An 18,535-nucleotide genomic window follows, 5' to 3' on the forward strand; every position below is an offset into this window, starting at 1 on the left:
CTAATTTTTTCCCCAAGACATCGAATCAAACTCTTATTTTTTATTTTTTATATTATACTAAAAATTAATTTTACATTCAAAATATCACATCAATACCTATTTATATCACATCACACAGTTATTCAAATTCAAAATTTTTACGATTCAAAACCCAATCTAAAATCCAAAACCCCAACGAAACACACCCTAAATACATAATGTTTAAATAAATCATATCCAAATAATAATAATAACAAAAATTAAACCCTACCCACCAACAACACCGTCTGTCTCTCCTCTCTTCTCTCTTCTCACCACCACCACCACCGCCGCCGCCGCCGCCGCCGCCGCAGCCTTCCACCCTTCTCCTTACAACCGCCGGCGTCGACTCCCCGTCGCCATCAACAATAGCCGCCACCCAGCCACTCCTTCAGCCTCCAGCATTCTTTTACACCAGACTCCGCTTCCCGATTTCCCCAGCCGCTTCTCCTTCATTCCGTCTCCCCCTCGCCCCCCTCTATTTCACAACCGCCGAGCCACGCCGTCGCCTTTTCTTCCTCTCCAGTCAACGTCGTCCAGCCGCCTCCTCGCCCAGAAAATCCAAACCGCCGACGCCGGTTTCTCCAACCACCGCCGGTCATCCCCTCAACCCGGTATATTTTCTTTTGTGCTTAAATTGAACTTGGAATTGATTTTTGGGAGGTAAATTGTGGTTAATCCAAGATTGGAATTTCATTTGGCTTTTGCTGTGATATCATTTGGATTGATAATTTGATATTGTGAAGCTAATGGGCATTATTGAATGTGAATGAAGTCATTCCATTGGAATCGTCTGTATTTTGTAGTTGCTAGTTGTTTGCCAGATTTTATAGCCATTATCTTCAACTCAACTATGAATCCTCACCAACGATGCACTACTGAATTTTCCCTTTTACTTCTATTTCAGTTTCTTTGCTTACATTGCTGTCAATGTGCAGTTTAGGCGTGGGAGGATTGGTTGAAGTAGATATAGAGTATATATACTATTGTTAATTGAATCTGCTCGCCTATTTGTTGAATTTAATGTATTGAAAATGATAAGAGCACTAGGTAATTTTATTTGTATGAGTATGTTGTTGTTGGTTGTTTGGAACATTTGTCTTTCAATTCAATTTCAAATGATTACGCCCAAAGGTTACCCTTTCTTTATACATCAAAATTTTTAAAATTTTCTCTATATTTGAATAGGTGTGATGGCGGGGAGTGTAGAGCGAATTTGCGAAGTATGTGGTAGTAATGCAGGCTTTACCCAAGCAGACGATGGCTTCTTCTATTGTAGTTATTGCAACTCACAAGCAGATGATATTTTTGATACTGGAATCGATGAAGAGCAATTTTTCAGCCATTACACTGCCAGTTGCAACCGAGTGCGTCCTTCCGTTGCTCTTGCTGTTGAACCAATTTCTCAAATAAAACCCGACACATCTCAGTATGGGGATGATATGGAGGATGCTATGGCAGATGGGCCTAGGGATTTTGGGTTTTCTAGGAAAAAGTTTAGCTATGAAGAGTATTATTCGGAGATTAGGTCACGGTATGTGACTGGGCTTCAAGTTATGATTCAATTGCAATGCCGGGCTTTGGTTGAAAAGTTCAGCGTAAGCCCTTTAATTATTGGTCTTGTTGGGCCTCTATGGTTGAGGTTTCTCGCATCCACTCGGGTTATGGCTGATGATTGGGCAGACAAGGCTGTTCATGATTCTGAGTCCCAAACTCAAGGTTCATACTTTTATCCTTACTTTAAACAAATGGCTATATGATTTATGTTCTTTCTTGTGGGCATTAAGTAAGCAACAATTTGTGCTTTTCAAAACTTGGAAGGGTAATTTGTTTGTTTTTAATACAAGCAAAATAGTAATATGGAATCAATGTTTGTGATTTTAGATTTTTGGGTAAACTGATTTTTTAGTCTCGTAACTAAACACTTTATCGTTTTAGTTTAGTAACTGGAACATGTTGCAAACTAGTTCCGTAAATGAAAATTTTTGCAATTGTAGTTCTTTGGCTCCTGAGATGCTTACGTGGCACTCGCGTGGCTCGCCGAAGAACATGTGTCCGTCAGGTTAGCAACACTTGGCGGACACGTGAATTTTTATTATTTAAAAAAAAAAATTATAAAAAAATTTTAAAATTTCAAAATTCTTTTTGAATTTTTTTTTTAAAATTTTTTTACAGAAAAGACAATAAATAAATAATTTTTTTGTAAAAAAAAAATTCACGACACATGTCCTCCGGCGAACCACGCGGGTGCACATAGGCATCTCCGGTACCAGAGGACTAAAAGTGCAAAAATCTTTTACTTGCAGGATTAGTTTGCGATATGTTTCAGTTACGTGGCTAAAATGATAAAGAGGTCTAGTTACATGATAAAAAAATCAGTTTACCTTGGATCTTTTTATCTTGAAATGATCCTCGTAGATTATTTGCAAGGATCGCATAGGGTAACTTTTTTTCGCTTTTGTTTTGGTTTCCTTATTCTCTCTTTTGTAATACACGCTAGTGAAATGCATTTTAGCTAATCATAATCCTGCCTTATTATCCAGGGGAAGTAGAGGAAATTCAGCCTAGTGCTAAATTTCAGGATGAACCCACTAACATTTTTGGGAAGCGCTTAGTACATATTTGGTTTCGTTCTCTAAGAAATGCAATACCACTACATTGTTCTTTAGCGATTTCGTACCTGGTTTGTCATGTTGCTAGGGAGGCGATTTTACCATCCGACATATTGAAATGGACGCTCGGGGGAGAGCTTCCGTATGTTGCTGCTTTTTCCAAAATCGAGACGCAGCTTGGCTCTCCCTCTAATGCATGTCCAATCCACACCAGCCGTATGTTCAGACCGAACCACACCCCATCATTACAGAAGCTGGAGTCAATGGCTGCAAACATCGCTAATACAATTGGTTTGGAGCTGTCTCCTGTGAACTTCTATGCGATTGCATTGCGCTATTGCCGGGATTTATCACTTCCTGTTGAGGATATTTTGCCTGTGTCGTGCAAAATTTGTGAATGGTCTATGCCTTCGGAGTTATACCTGTCAGCTAACGAGCAAAGGATCCCCACTCGTGCATTCGTCATGTCAGTTCTGATCGTGGCGATAAGAATTCTCTTTGACATCAACGGTTATGGAATCTGGGAATCTAGTTTGTGCAGTTCCAACTGTTCCCCATCTCCAGATAATAATGAAGAAGGCACATCTTTGGACAGAAATTCATCTTCCAACAATCCAGAGCATTGTGGTATTGAATCGGATATTCAGGACAGTAGGTTGAGTACTGCTGAGCTTCTGCAGCTTCTTGAAGAAAAATATAACGAGCTAGACGATTTACCTGGTAACATTTATTTTACAGTAACCTACAGTTTTATTAAAAACCCTAAATTTTCTTGAATATGCAATGAAACTAATTTGAATTTATTTTGTCTCTTGCATAGCATATTCTCGCGATCTGTCTTCGTACCTTCAGTACTGCAAGGATGTAGTCTTTGCTGGATTACGACCATCGTACGAGGATCTTGAGGAAGAAAAGTTAATATCAGACTTCTGGGAATTTTATCAGAGCCATAAGGTAAGTCTTGTGACGAATTCCATTCTCTGAATCAATCTTAAAAATTTGAGCTTTGAAATGATCTGAACCTACATTTTTCCTACCATACGATTTCAGCCCTCTACGCCTGTAGATACAGAACCAGCAAACTTGTCAGAATCTAACAAGAGATCTTCCAATGATTCTGCACGTCGGAGTCCAATTCCAGACGACACTACAAAGGACGAAGCAATTAAGAAAATGATGTTGGACATGGAGGAAAACAGGTTCTGCTATATTTCACCGAGAACCCGGATAAAGAGGCGTGACTATCTCCACTACGCCAGGAGAAAGAGGCATATGTATATCTATGCTGTGCACGCCGATTACTACATCTTGCTCCGATCTTGTGCTAAGGTTGCCCGGGTGGAAGCCCGGATCATGCATCAAGCAGTGCTGAGTGTGGAGAGGAGATTGAAGTGGCTGGAGAATAGGATTGATTCGACGTTGCATATTGATCCTAGCCTCGACTACGATATCTGCAATCTTTGTCGGGATGGTGCTGTACAAAATGCTGGTAATGATCCGATGGATTCTAATTCTTGAAATTATTTGTTTCTTTGCTGTGGCAATAGTTTTTTTTTGATCTGTTTGTTGTGCATAAAAGTTTAGTGTTTGATCATCTCTAAGATAGAGAAATGAAACGTTGTAGGTAACTTTTAGGAGGTGGGTTTGGGTTCAGAATAGTAAAATTTGAATTGAAGTGGTGTTTGATGTGATTTTTTAATTGAAAATTTAATTTTTATTTAGTATGAAAAATAAAAAAGGGTTGAATTCGATGTTTTTAAGGGAAAAAAGTGATGAGTAGTTGGAGTTTGTAACCGATTCCGCATCCAAACATATTCTTGTGATCGTAAAAATTTGAATTCAAATAATATTTGATGTAAAGTATTGATGAGATGCTTTATTTTTATTTCTCTCATAAAATTAATTATAAATAAACAAAAGTATTTTTTATTTACTCGTATTATAGAAAATTTTATTTCCTATAAAATGAGTATATATATTTTTTAATTTTTATATAATTAATAAATATTTAAACATATATTTTAATTTTTTTAATTATATATATTAAATTTATTTTAAAAAATTATAAATATTATTAACTACATAAATAAATAATATAATAATATCACAACTCATTATTATTAACTAATTAAACATTCTTAAGTAACCGTAAACACTGTGTTCCTAATCAAGGGTTCAATTCCGGTGGGACGAAAGGTGTACAATGTATTGTTAACATTTTGCTATTTTATTTTATTTAATTTAAATCAGTACTCTATATAAATGATAATAGTCTAGATAGAATATATCACAATTGATTTTATGTGATTTATATTATTGTTCCGTAAATTGGTCATGTTATTATTTAATAATAGAATCCTTAATTAGTTTTTATTAATGTAATATCGTTGAATGGTGGATAATCCATTATTATAATGTCAATATATATATATTTTTTTCTATTTATAATTTTCATTTCACATTTATCCTTTGCCAATTATTTTTATACACTATATAAATTAAACTATACATTGGTGAAATATAACATAAATTGGTGGGAAACAGATAATGGTGGTGGAACAAAAGTGAAGTGACAAAATATGGCCAGTAATGAATGTGTTCAAGATATGAAGAGATGTCCAAATTGAATAATGTGTTCTTATGTTCCCAATTCTCTTATTAGCAGCCCAAAACAACTTAAATGTAAATAATAATAATAATATATTATTATTATTATTATTATTATTATTATTATGTAATTTAAATTTTTTAATTATACATCATTTACGATTTTTTTTTCATAAAAATATATTAATATTTCACTATTTTTTCTTGTTTTTTTTTTTTAAAATTATTTTTTTAAAGTATCAAATCTAAACCACAAGTAATAATAGATGTCCGGCCAATAAACCCATACTCATCCTTTTTAATTTCATTTTCTGTAGACATAAAAAGAATTTTGATCACAAAAAAAAAAAAAAGAAAAAAAAAAGAAAAAAAGTTGCCTCCTTTTTAGGTCCATAACTCACTTTACAATCTTCCATTCATCCTTTTCCTTGTATTATTATTATTATTATTATTATTATTATTATTACTCCCTCCGTCATGTCATGCAAATGTATACTCATTTAATTGGGCACGAGTTTTAATAAAAATACATATTAATTGTTATTTTTTTTATAGTAAAAAAAATACAAAATACAATGATTTTTTAGTTAAAAAAGAAATGAGAATATTTTTTTTGATGACAATTCAAAAAAAAAGTAAGCATATATTTGAATGTTACCATAGAATTATTATTTCAAAAGAGGAAAGTTTGTTTATTGATTGTGCAATCTCACACACATGATATGACATGAAACATAACACTTGGGGGCAAAAAAAACATCTTGAAAAAAAAAAAACAAGAAAACAAAACAAAAAAAAAATCTTCTTGAAATTGAAATGTGTAGTTGAGATTGTGGGCTCAGTTCTTGCAATGTTCTCTAACAGTACAAAAAAAAATCTTTTTTATTTCAAATATCTACATTGGATGAATGAAAATATTGATTTATGATGTTTTAAGGTTGAAATATTAATCATATTGTTACATAACTAATTATATGTATATTCATATTTAAAAAAAAAAAAAAAAATTGAAAATGTTGATAGAACATCAAAATGCATGTTAGTGGGGCCATAAAAATTGAATTAAATCCCACATGCAATGCTAAGGTGGTCAACAATCACCATGTTAGTGATTCTCCCAAACTAATTATTTTCATTTCAAAATGAATTATAAATAAAATAAATAAATAGCTAGAGAATCTTATGGGTAAAAATAAATCTTATGAGTAAAAAATAGCTAGAGAATCTTAATAATAGTAATAATTTTTATTGTAATATATCCTATGTGTATTGACTTAGCAATTATTAGAGTTTGTATTTTTAATTTCTTTATGCATATAAATCTAATTACAAAAATTAAATCTTATAAAACAATAAAAAATCATCCACCATACAAAGAAAATCCTTTTATTTTGATTTATGCATATACAGATTTATATATTCTTTTGAATAATGTGATTCAACAAATTTCTTACATGATTAAATATATTTAAATTATTATAACAATCTTTGTATAATATGGTTCTACAGATCAGTTACACAATATTTTAATAATTTTTTTTTTTCGGTCAATAGTGTCCTTGTACATGCATATATTATTATACAAATACTAACCTTGTGGTTAGATAGATTTTGCTAGTATTATCGAAAAGTTTTAAAAATAATAATAAAAAAATTAAATATAAATGTGTATTATTCTTGTGATGTAAAGATTTGAATGTAATGGTTTCATATAAATTGCCTTTTGATGTGTAATATTTTGACTAAAAAAAATTAAAATTATATTTATAAAAACATCATTATTGATAAATAATTAATGTTAAAGGTAATTTAAAAACATAAGTAAACAAATCCTATTAAGGAAATCACCTATAATATATATATATATATAAAGCATAGACCAACTGTTGATTCGGTCTAGTAAGTATGATACTGATTTGACTGTATGATACTGATTTGACTGAATCAATATATGTTATATAGATAATTAACATATATTTATATATATATTTTTACACACATATATACGTTGTATTATAATTCAGTATATGTTGTACTGTGTCTAAATATACGCTGATTATGTATATGATATATGCTGATTTCGTCAAATTAGCACCATACAGACTTGACCGGATCAGTACAAAATCCGCGATCACGTGTATATATATATATATATATATAAATATATTTAAAATATCTATTTTAAAAATAACACTAACAATTAAGCACATGTTGATGTATGTATATTATACAAAGACTCAGTAAATTACATACGTATAATACATACACATATATCTATATATATATTGGAAAATTTTCACAACTCTACTCTCATATTAAATAATTCAAACCCTTTTATCTATCTATATATATATATATCCCTATATACGTATGTATATATTTTTCGATTCCTCTAAAGCTGTTCAGACAATACGCCGCCGCGAATATGACAATCCGATGAGACCATGATGTCCGAAGCTGTCCAAAGCCTTAGAGCTTCAGCCGAGCTCGATCCAAGTTTCGATGTTGATCCCTCGTTGCAATCGGAAAAGTATCTCCCGGAGACATTGGCCAGCCTCGGGTCGGTGGCGACATAACATGTCGTCGCAGCCGCCTGATCATGTGCAAATTCGATATATCTTTTTAAGGACAACAATTCAGAAAAAGTTTTATACAAAAACACGAGAACTAAAATTATTTCGTTATATATTTATTTTTTATTTAATACTACATCAAATAGCTTTTTGATTAATTTCAAAATTTTAATATTCAATTTACGATTGGATTAAAGACTAAACATTAACAACCAAACAAACATTCTCAAAACCCTAAGATTGTATACATGTATTGTTTTTTATTTATTTAATATATTATATGTATGTTTTTTTTTTTTTTTGTTTTAAAAAAAAATATATCAAATCAAATGCTTATTTATGTTGAAATAAACTATTAAAAAATATATATTTAGAAAAGATTGTGACTGTTTTTGGTCCCTATCGTTGCTGTGTTCGTGAGACATCTGGTTTGGTGTGACTACACATGCATGCAATATTTTGGACAATATATATACATACAGGTTAGGTGGGGTGGGGGTTGGGGGGTGGGAGGGGGGGTGGTTATCAATTTATGAAAACCCTAAGAAATTGGCCAACCATGCATATAGGCACATGAAATAATATCTAAATTTGTATGCATACATATCTTATGTAATAATAATGCGTGATGAATAATAGTATAATGCTAAGATTCAAATTAATTTTTTTTTTTAAAAAAAAGGAATTAAGAATAAAAGGCAGTTAATTTCTTTTACCTGAGGTATGGTTTTCAAGAGTTTCGATGCCAAAAAGAACACTAAATCTGCATGGAAAAATCAAAACAAATAAATAAATAAATAAATAACAGGCAATATGCACAACTATATATCGAATTAAATTAAATAGGTACCTGTAATTAGTCCCTCACGGTCCCTAGTAAGCCTCGTTCTTACAATCCCAGGATGAACACAGTTCACTGTCACATTTGCCTCCATTTCCTGCTCCAATAATAATAACAATCAAATTAATTTATATATAACACCAAATTAAATTTAAATTGAATCATCCAATTAATTTCAAATAATTAATTAATAAAAAAGACAAGAGGAGTAATTAGAGATGCCTTGAGCCTTCGGGCAAGTTCGTTGGTGTGCAAAACGTTAGCCAACTTCGACAGAGCATACGCACGTGTCCCATCGTACTCACTGCCCCAAATTACCAATTTTACAATTACAATTACAATTGCAATTACCCCCCCATAATTAATTAAAATTAATTTATAAGATATGAGTGTGACCTCTTGTTGAGGGTAATTTTGGAAAGGTAAGAAAGCATGTCCCCTGATGAAAACCAGCTGTGAATGCTGGAAGACACGTTCACTATTCTCCCCTGCACACCACTCTCCTTTGCTGTCTCCACCATTTTCTTCACCAGCAATTTTGTCAATAAGAAATGCCCTAATCCAATTTTCAATTTCATATATTAAAAAAATTATTTTTAAAATAAGAATAATAATAATAATTTTTACCTAAATAATTTGTAGCAAATGTCATCTCGACTCCATCCTCCGTCACCGCATGCTCGTACGAGAATTTCCCCGCGTTATTTCTACAATACAAAAAATAAATAAATAATATATATATATGTATGGTTTTTTATTTTAGATTATTAATAAATTGAAATAATTACTGTACATGAGAATATTGAGCGGCAAATTAAGGGACAAAAAACCGGCGGCGAACCGGCGGACCGAGTCGAGCGAGCTAAGGTCGAGTCCCATAACGATGACCTCCGAGTCAGGAAACTCCGCCACGATCCGGCCGCGCGTTTCCTCCGCCGCCTTTAAGCTACGCGCCGGCAGCACCAGCCGCGCGCCGCGCTTGGCCAGCACGCGCGCCGTCTCCGCCCCGATCCCCGACGTCGCACCCGTTATTATCGCCGTCACGCGGCGGAGCTCCCCCGTCACCTCCTCCGCCGTCGATTTCGACCCGAACCCGCTCGGACCCGCCGTCCCCATCAAATACTTCACCGTCTCCAACATACCCACCCCCGGCCCCTTTCTCTCTCTTCCTCTCTCTCTCTCTCTACAATTTAATTTCTAATAAATTAAAGGGTCAAAGGGACAAAGAAAGACACAGAAATAAGAACAGTAGCCTTTCTTTTTTTTTGCAGGTTTTTGCAGTGCCTGTAACTTCAACTACAGAGACACGACGTCGACGCGACGGCGGCGGCGGCGGAGGTGGCGGTGGCTGAAGTAAAGGGGGATAATAAAGATTTATATAATGGGGAATCGATCATCGATCAATTAAGATTTATAAGATTACATTTATTTTATATTATTATTTAATGGTAACAGACACTTTGTAGTAGTAGTAGTAGTATTATTTTATTTTTCTTCAATTGTAACTAACTTTTCAACGTGTCCAAATTTTACCACCGCCACGTCACAGTTACTTAGTTCTAAAAGTGGTAATTTTTTTTTTTTTAATTAAGTATAATTTCATTATTTAATTCTTTTAATTTAAAAAAAAAAAGGGGTGTGAAAGCAATAGTACAGTGGATATTAATTAGAGAAGATTTGGAGAACTAATTACTTAGCAGCAAGCACAGGTGTCGAGGCGCATTAATGAGGGGTATAGGACAACATGTAGGGTTACTTTGCGAAGTCCCAGGCGTTGAGGTCCAGAGTTGATTTGAACGGTGGATATTGCGGAATCGAGGGTTTGGGACGGTGAGTCCAGGGAGTAAGAAGTGAAGAAATGAAGGGGGAGGTGGGTTCGCACGTGAGGGTGGCGTTGACAGTCAATATGTCATTTCATTGGGATTCACAACTGACTAATTCACTACTCACTCACTCACAATAGTCAATCATTCCTCATTTCAACCATTTTTCATGTCCCCAATTTATTATTATTTCATCGGACGAATATTATTATCGTGTTTTCATTTTTATTTAACATAATGTAAGTATTTTATAGTAATTTACATTTACAAAAGGATTAAAAGAATTTACTAATAAAAATTTGAAGGGAAAAAAAAAAAACCCTCAAGAATAATAAAATACCGTATATATTTTGGGTTTTTTTTTTTTTGAAAAAAAAAATTGAATTTGAGTTTTTTTCCTTATTTTTTAAACATTATTTTAGTATAAATATTTTATATAAAATTGAAATATTACATTTCTATATGAAACCGTATAAGTTGAATATTATTTATTTTGATTCAACCAAAACAAACCCTATAATAGACTCAACAAATTCAATATGCTTTTTTTTGTGTGTGATAGTTACGACATACTAAAAATTCAAAATGTTTGTTTAGTATTTTAGTTTTAAATTTATTTATATAAAATATAAAATATATAAATATATTAATAATTTTGAATTTTATGAAGTATATATATTAGAAATTGTATTGACAGGTTTGGGTGAAGAAAGCCAAAAACCTTCACTATATTCATAATTTTTACTGGATTAATTTTATAAATTAATTTATGAGTTATTTTTAATTTGTTGCTTTCTTTTTTATAGCTTCCATTATTTAAAACAGACTTGTTAATTTATTTTCCAAGATAATTGTAGATTAAAAGAAATAGCAAATGTTACTTTAGAAAATCAATAATATTTTTATTTTTGGGAGCAACTACTAATAGATTTGAAGTTAAACAACAATTGCTTTTAAAAATAAAATAATATAAATTGTGTACAAGGGTTAATAGTGTGTAGTAAAAGAATTTGCATCTAAAAAATATTCAAGTTTACGATTATATAACACGCTTATTCGATAACACAATAATATTGTACCTGAAGTAAAAATATTTACTATATATATATATTTTCAAGCATTATTAATCCACACTTTATTAAAGTGATCATCACTTCTTTTATTTATCTATTTATTATTTATTTATTTTCCAATCATCAATCTTTATCCCATCCATAATTTAAATTTAAACATAATGGAGTCGTAATCTAGCAACCATACCATGCCCCAGATAAATCAATTAAATAACAAAAGTTTAGTTAGGTATTAAACAAATTTAAATGAATTAATTAGAAGATAATTAAGTGTATAATTATTTATATATAATTAATAAATGATGATTACTTGAGGTAGGCATGTTTTGGTATATTGTCCTTTAGTGAAGAAAAAGTGGGAAAGAACCATTGAGAGCCAAAAGGGGATTGAGCAATAAAACTTGAACAAGATTAAATAAAAAGTGTGTTCAATAATATACCAACTTTTTAGAGCACTTCTAAAGGATTTTGGGTCCCTTTTGATTTCTTCTACTTCCCTTTTCATGTTTCTTCCATTCTCTATAACCCATTATAAATTTTATTCAAAAAAAAAATAATAATAATAAAAATTTGATTTTACAAGATTGTGTTTTTTCTACCCCTTGATGGAAATATATAATCGTTGGTGTAAAAAAAAAATTCGATACTATTTAACAATATGATTCAATATATTTAATGAAATGTAACCCGAAGTATAATGTGGCACTAGAATAATTTAAAATTTAAGTAAAAATAATTTCATGATAGAATAAGGATAAATTTTAGTATATTTTTTTGTTATTAAATAACTATGCTTAAATTATATCATTGTCTTGATAATCATTGTTAGATTAATTAGTAAAATTAATCAATTGTTAATTAATCAACAAACACTTATCACCTAATCCACTCTCTCTATATACAACCATACGAATTTTAATAAATAAAATAGTAAGGACAAATAATTTTACCTTAAATATTAAAAATAAGTTCCCAAAATTATTGTAAGAAAATATGATTGCGTCCTTAAAAGGAATAAATTATACAAAAATGAAAATTTCTGTAACTAACCAAAATTATATAATATATATATATATTTACAAAAATATTAATTGTAAAATATTTCGACAGTAAAATTTGGATTGTAATTATTGATCCTCACCAACTCTTTCAATGCATTATATTGCATGGTATTATCGTCAAGAATGCTGAAATGACAAGAATGCCCTTGTGAGCCATCCGAACTTTCATTGCATCATAAGCTTCCTCGAGCTTTGGGACTGTCTGTTGTATCTTTGTACACTCCCATCTTCTAAAAGAAAAAGGTAATATATATATATATTTTATTAATGTGATAATATTTGTTTATTTATTTTTATACTTCATCCGTCACGTAAATGTATACTCATTTGATTGGATATAAATTTTAATAAAAATAAATAATAATGATTATTTTTTTTTATAATAAAAAAATACAAAAATATAATAATTTTTTATTTAAAAAATAAACCAGAATATTTTTCAATGATAATTCAAAAAAAGAGCAAGTATAGATTTAAATGACAGAGGAGATATAAAATATTATAATTATGTTGATATATATATATATATATATACATGGACACAAACAAAGGATAATAAAGGGAGTGTAATTCTCGGGAATAATTAATGATGTGTATATGCATTAATCGATCCTTTGACTTTGACCGTTATTAATGTTACTATTCGATTTCCGTGCTGATGAAAATAGCAATTCAACGCCATTGACAATTTTATATTTTCAATTATAAATTACGAATAAAAAAATCATGCTTAAAATAATTTTAAGAATTCAATATATTACTCCCTCCGTCTCTGGCCAAAGTTCTTTGAAATTATTTGAAGTTTTGTAATATATTAAAAAATAATAATTTTTTATTAATTAGTGAAAATGTATGAGAAATTTGACATTTTTGTCATTCGACTTTATGTAAAAAAATAATTGTATATGTAATGATATGTTTATAACTTACAGTAAAAATTAAGAATATTTTGGTATTGATGTATGATTATTTCTATTAAAAATAATAAAAAAAAAAGTATTTTAGAGTGGAACAGACGAAAATGATAAAAAAAATACTTTAAATTTGAACGGATAAATATATAATTTTGATATACTACATTCGTCTCCCAAAATTAGTTACAATTTCTTTATTAATTATAAAAAAAAGTATAACTAATTATTTTGGCGGAGAGAGTATCTTTTTGCCATTACTACTTTTTATTTTGATATTATAAATGAAATTGATGTTATATATTTTTAACATATATATAAATTATAATAATTATTATAATAGAAATTAATACATGAACAAATCTTTAAAAAGGATCATGACTGTAATTTTCCAATTCAGAAGGAGGGAAGTTTGTAATAATATCAAACTTTTAGGATCTATTTGAAATTCACTCAAAAAGGATGTTCAAGGTATACGATTCTATGTGCAAAAGACCAGAACATATTTCCAAACATATATAATACCCAAATTTTGGAATCTCTAGAAAAAAAAAAAAATGTAAAAAGATAATTAAATAAAAAGATAAATTGCCGACTATTGTGAAATACACTTTTAACATGTTATTTTATTGTATAAAATTAAATGATTTGTTAGCCAACTCTAATTGACTATTGACAAAGAACAAACCAAAGCATGTATTAATTAATTAATTAATTATAGCCATTTACATTAAATATTATTAATCCTCTCCTTTACTTTGTGCTATTTGTCATCACTTTCCCACTTAGTCCCTAATTCCTCTTTAAATAGACACTCCATTTTGTTCTATTTGAATTTTTCAAAATAATAATAATAATTTACTATAAAATATTCCCATCTTTTTTTTTTTTTACAATAAGAAATTATATAATAGCACTAAAAAAAATTGCATGAAGATCCGCATTGCATTGACAAAAACCCTTTATTTTAGAAAGTGAAAAGCACTTAATATATATACCAATAATTTTATTGCATATTACACACACCTATGTACTCTTATTAAAATAACCATTTAAGAGTTTAAATACAAATTATATTGTTTAATAAATATACAATTTATATAAAATAAGGTTGTTCTATTTAATAATCCCAAAAATAAAATAAAATAAAATAATCCCATATATCATCAATGATTGCCACTAGCTCTTTGTGTGGGGTTCCCAATCTTTGAAGGGTCCCCTCTTTCAAATTAGGGTTTTTAATTATTCACATATTTTTTTTTTTAGTTTATGCTTATGTGACATCATGCAATATATATGATTGAAAAATATATATATATGTTTGATTAATATTGTTTTAAATTGTGATTTAAAATGTAACTTTACTGTTTGAAATAAGACATTATTTGATATATGTATTATTTAAAATATCAGAAGCCACAACTACTACCCAAGATTTAAAAATATTTACAAATCATATAAAAAAAGCAAACTTAATCACGATCAAAATTTAAAATTCAATTAATTAACATTTGATTAGTAATGTCGAGGATTTCAAGCATCCAGTGATCTAAAACCTTATTTAATGTATTGATCCTTAATCTAAATAATTCAAGCTTAATTATATGTATATATAATATGTACTTGCATGGTCACCCAATTCATTTCTAATCACCAAAAAATACACTAATAAATAAATAAATAGATTTAATTATAGGTGATCTCCTCCATATTAGGCTTTTTTGGTTCAAGGGATCTAAATCTGACCCACCACCAAATACACCAAAGATATAAAATAAAATAAAAAGATACTAAATTATTACACATATACATACACCTATATTGGGAGTGATCTAGGTTGGGGCCATGAATCCACAATCCTATTCAGTATTTGCCATTCCATACAAATGCATTAGTTTCTTTAATAAATCAATTACATTTAAAATATTATTAAAAAAAAAACACCAAGAAAATAAAAATAAAATAAAATAAAATTTTTGGGTTTTGTCAGTTCATTAGCTTGATGTTGACTCAAACAATAATTTAAAGTCTAATATAAAAATAATTAGCAACTAACTCCACTGCCTTTGGAGTGCATAATTAGGTTTAATGCAAAAACACATAATACACATATACATACATACCTCACTCAATCTTGATCAAATCCACAGTTGGTTTGTTTTCTTCTGCAACCCTTTTTCACACACACATATGTGTGAATTTTGAGATGTCAATGAATGTGGGTATCTTTGTGTACAGCTAGCTGCAAGGGAATCAATGACACCAAAGTCACCAACTACATATTTTGCACCAACAAAAACAAACACATGTAATGTAATTAGTTTTTTGCTTCAATCATTGATCCATTATTCAGAATCAGATACCCTTTTCATTTCTGTATTTTTATTTTTATTTTAGTTAAAGAGCATCTCATGAAAATACTCAGTTTCGTGTCTATAATCGAATCGATCATATTAAGAAGATATCAAGAATTCGACTTTCAAACTCTAGGGTCGAAGATTGATTTACACAAACAGATCAATACAAGCCCTTTGAGGGTCTGTTTGGTCGATGTGATCTGACCTAAAATAAATTCAAATGACTCGCTCAATTTTATTTATCTCGATGGACAATACAATGGAAATCAAATCTATGAAGTCAACAATAGGTTCAAATCAACACACCTTTTAACATTTCAAAGCATTACAAACTTGAAGTAACTCAAATCCATTCATTTGAAATCCGCCATGAAATTTAACTCCATCGAATCAATTACACTTACCCTCAATAATCATAAAACCAAACATATTATTTTTAGTTAATATATATATATATATATATTTCTAAGATGCTTTCTTGCCCACAAAGTGAAGCATGGAACCATGGGCCATGGCCCTAATCACAAAAGGATAGGCATGGAGAGTGGAGCCAAATTTAGCTCTCTAGATTAGCTACTATCCAAAAAAAAAAAAAAAAAATCTATATTGGCACAGATTAATTTGCAGGCACAAAGACATTGAACAACTATACAACATGTATGGTGTATGTAAGAATCTCTCATCCTGACTAAAGCAAGGCCTTGAAAAAGCAAACCTTCATAAAAACAAATGTATAATGGAATAATCCCGTAATGTATCGTGAATTCAAACTTCAACGCCTCTTGATTTTGTCTGCCATACAACATTTGCCTATGCCTAATAGCATATCCCTTTCATGGATGAACTTCTTATAAGTTGGTTAGTTATTTATATTCAAAAAGAGGTCCAAAAAGAGAAAAGATTTCTGGGGATAACATGTCGATGACTCCCAAGAAAGCCCATTTTGGATATGAATGACAAGCTCGATTACGCAAAGAAAACAATTAGCACAAGCTCCTCAGTTGTCCCTTCAACTCTACTTAATGGGACTACATGAGGTAGAGCCATTCAGATATTGGAACGATAACAAAAGTCTCAAATCATCATCGGAGCTTTCAAGTACAACAGAAAACCCATGTCGTGAAAGGTCTAGTTTCCAAGAACAAAAGCAGCATCCATTAGCATGAATAAAATGCATGATTCAATTTTGATGTTAGATAGCATAGAAATTAATAGACACAACGGTAAAGATTATCTGTATTCGAGCATGAATGAAACCAAAAGCTTCCCCGACAAAATTGTCTAAAGTTAGGATGAGCTTATCTCCTCCTGCCGTGATTGTTATCAGCTAAGTAACATATTTGGTTAGGATAAACAAACGAACAAAAAAGTGAGCCCAAAATATAAAAACCCAAAAGATTTGTCGAATCTATACCTTGTGAAAATCAGTGTTGAGTGCAATAAACAGGCCCCTGATTCTGATTGTTCTCAGAATCCTATTTCCCTAATTCTGATAGGTTTTCTTGGAGGTTGTCATCGCGGAAGTTAGCTTTAAAAGAGGAAAGTAAAAATGTGAGATTCAGTGATGTAAAAGTTTTCCATGAAGATAAGTCAGGCTGCATATTAATGCCTCTGTATGCTTATTTGTCAAAGAAAATATTGATCTTTTCCTGCTTCTAGATCATAAGTTGGATAAGATTGAGTTCAAATTACAGTAAGACTGTTATAAGGAATCCCACAACTCACATCTGAATGTAATGGAGTCATCCAGCAATAACACATTCTTCAACAATGACGAAATTAAGATTCTTGATACAGAGTACTGACCAGAAGAAATCATCTAGGGGTCAGTCAAGATATTTGATTAGACAGTTTCAGCAAGAAATTAGCTCAATTTGCAACAAGTATACAAAATTTAAACTTTTAATTCAATGGAAAGTTAATTATAATCCACTACAGCAGCATGAACAAACAACAAATCATTCCATCGAAAATTTAAACTTTCAATTCAAGTGGAAAGTGAATTGTAATCTTCGACAGCAGCATGAACAAACGACAAATTATTACATCGAAAGTTCAAACTTTCAACTACTATTACAACTTACCCTCACTCCAAACTAACAGCACCTAGGTACCAAAATCGACATGAATCGCTTCAAACAATTTGTATCAACAAGAACAATCTCAATTCCACAGAGTCATGACATTAACAAAAATGAACACTCCAAGCCAAACAGTATCAATATCAATTGATCACCAAGTAATGTTACCAACAAGAACCTCAAAAACAATTGAAATTATTCAAGTAATCGAGATCCGCAAGAAAACCTAATACAGCGTCGAAAAACTCCATACTTGCAAAACTTCCATATCCAATTCCAAGCAATTAAGAGATACAATATTCCTACCAGTTTCCGTCAAGATTACCTCCTTATCGCACTCACGCAGACACCAACCAGTTTCCGTCGTCGTCAGTAACCATTCATCTACAAATCTCAGCCGACCCGATGGTAATAAACCCTAGAGAATTCTTCCTAATTACAAACTGTTATATATATTTTCTCCGAGGAATCAGACATCATAGCGCATCTGGTGTAGTGGTATCATAGTACCCTCCCACGGTACTGACCGGGGTTCGATTCCCCGGATGCGCAGATGGACATGGTTTTACATTTTGGAT

The 18,535-nt window shown here is 30.8% G+C and overlaps 2 protein-coding genes, 1 long non-coding RNA gene and 1 other non-coding gene across 7 annotated transcripts; 2 read left to right on the forward strand and 2 right to left on the reverse strand.

Annotated features, from left to right (window-relative positions):
* Positions 1-239: 239 nt before the first annotated feature.
* On the forward strand, positions 240-4,329 carry LOC127264035 (TATA box-binding protein-associated factor RNA polymerase I subunit B). The gene is made up of 5 exons (XM_051293371.1): positions 240-632; positions 1,207-1,737; positions 2,562-3,350; positions 3,451-3,584; positions 3,681-4,329. The coding sequence occupies exons 2-5, from the start codon at positions 1,212-1,214 to the stop codon at positions 4,146-4,148; spliced, it is 1,917 nt and encodes a 638-aa protein (XP_051149328.1). The 5' UTR covers positions 240-632; positions 1,207-1,211; the 3' UTR covers positions 4,149-4,329.
* Positions 4,330-7,437: 3,108 nt separating this feature from the next.
* LOC127264036 (short-chain dehydrogenase TIC 32 B, chloroplastic-like) lies at positions 7,438-10,017 on the reverse strand. Its single transcript, XM_051293373.1, has 7 exons — positions 9,445-10,017; positions 9,279-9,358; positions 9,048-9,207; positions 8,874-8,955; positions 8,661-8,748; positions 8,527-8,573; positions 7,438-7,830 (listed from the first exon to the last, which is right to left on the reverse strand). The coding sequence occupies exons 1-7, from the start codon at positions 9,789-9,791 to the stop codon at positions 7,630-7,632; spliced, it is 1,005 nt and encodes a 334-aa protein (XP_051149330.1). The 5' UTR covers positions 9,792-10,017; the 3' UTR covers positions 7,438-7,629.
* A 2,553-nt stretch (positions 10,018-12,570) lies between these two features.
* Positions 12,571-18,362, reverse strand: LOC127263679 (uncharacterized). 4 transcript variants are annotated; one of them, XR_007841542.1, is made up of 5 exons: positions 18,283-18,362; positions 17,602-17,677; positions 17,291-17,404; positions 15,643-15,761; positions 12,571-12,835 (listed from the first exon to the last, which is right to left on the reverse strand). It is a non-coding gene; the product is annotated as an uncharacterized LOC127263679 (long non-coding RNA). The 4 variants fall into 4 exon arrangements; XR_007841541.1 differs by having other exon boundaries at positions 12,572-12,838; XR_007841543.1 differs by lacking the exon at positions 12,571-12,835 and adding an exon at positions 15,148-15,378.
* A 76-nt stretch (positions 18,363-18,438) lies between these two features.
* On the forward strand, positions 18,439-18,509 carry TRNAG-CCC (transfer RNA glycine (anticodon CCC)). Its single transcript has one exon. It is a non-coding gene; the product is annotated as a tRNA-Gly (tRNA).
* Positions 18,510-18,535: the final 26 nt, after the last annotated feature.

Source organism: Andrographis paniculata, unplaced genomic scaffold (genome assembly GCF_009805555.1).
Source record: "Andrographis paniculata isolate CXL003 unplaced genomic scaffold, ASM980555v1 Contig69END, whole genome shotgun sequence".
In the NCBI taxonomy this organism is placed as follows: domain Eukaryota; kingdom Viridiplantae; phylum Streptophyta; class Magnoliopsida; order Lamiales; family Acanthaceae; genus Andrographis; species Andrographis paniculata.

Bases quoted from the DNA above. Each gene is read 5' to 3' on its own strand.
- LOC127264036 (XM_051293373.1), bottom strand. From the start codon at position 9,791: ATGTTGGAGACGGTGAAGTATTTGATGGGGACGGCGGGTCCGAGCGGG. The intron at 9,208-9,278 runs GTAAAAATTATT...AAATTGGATTAG, and splicing joins ATTTGCTACAAATTATTTAG to GGCATTTCTTATTGACAAAA. The intron at 8,574-8,660 runs GTACCTATTTAA...TTTTCCATGCAG, and splicing joins CCGTGAGGGACTAATTACAG to ATTTAGTGTTCTTTTTGGCA.
- LOC127264035 (XM_051293371.1), top strand. From the start codon at position 1,212: ATGGCGGGGAGTGTAGAGCGAATTTGCGAAGTATGTGGTAGTAATGCA. The intron at 1,738-2,561 runs GTTCATACTTTT...CTTATTATCCAG, and splicing joins TTCTGAGTCCCAAACTCAAG to GGGAAGTAGAGGAAATTCAG. The intron at 3,585-3,680 runs GTAAGTCTTGTG...ATACGATTTCAG, and splicing joins AATTTTATCAGAGCCATAAG to CCCTCTACGCCTGTAGATAC.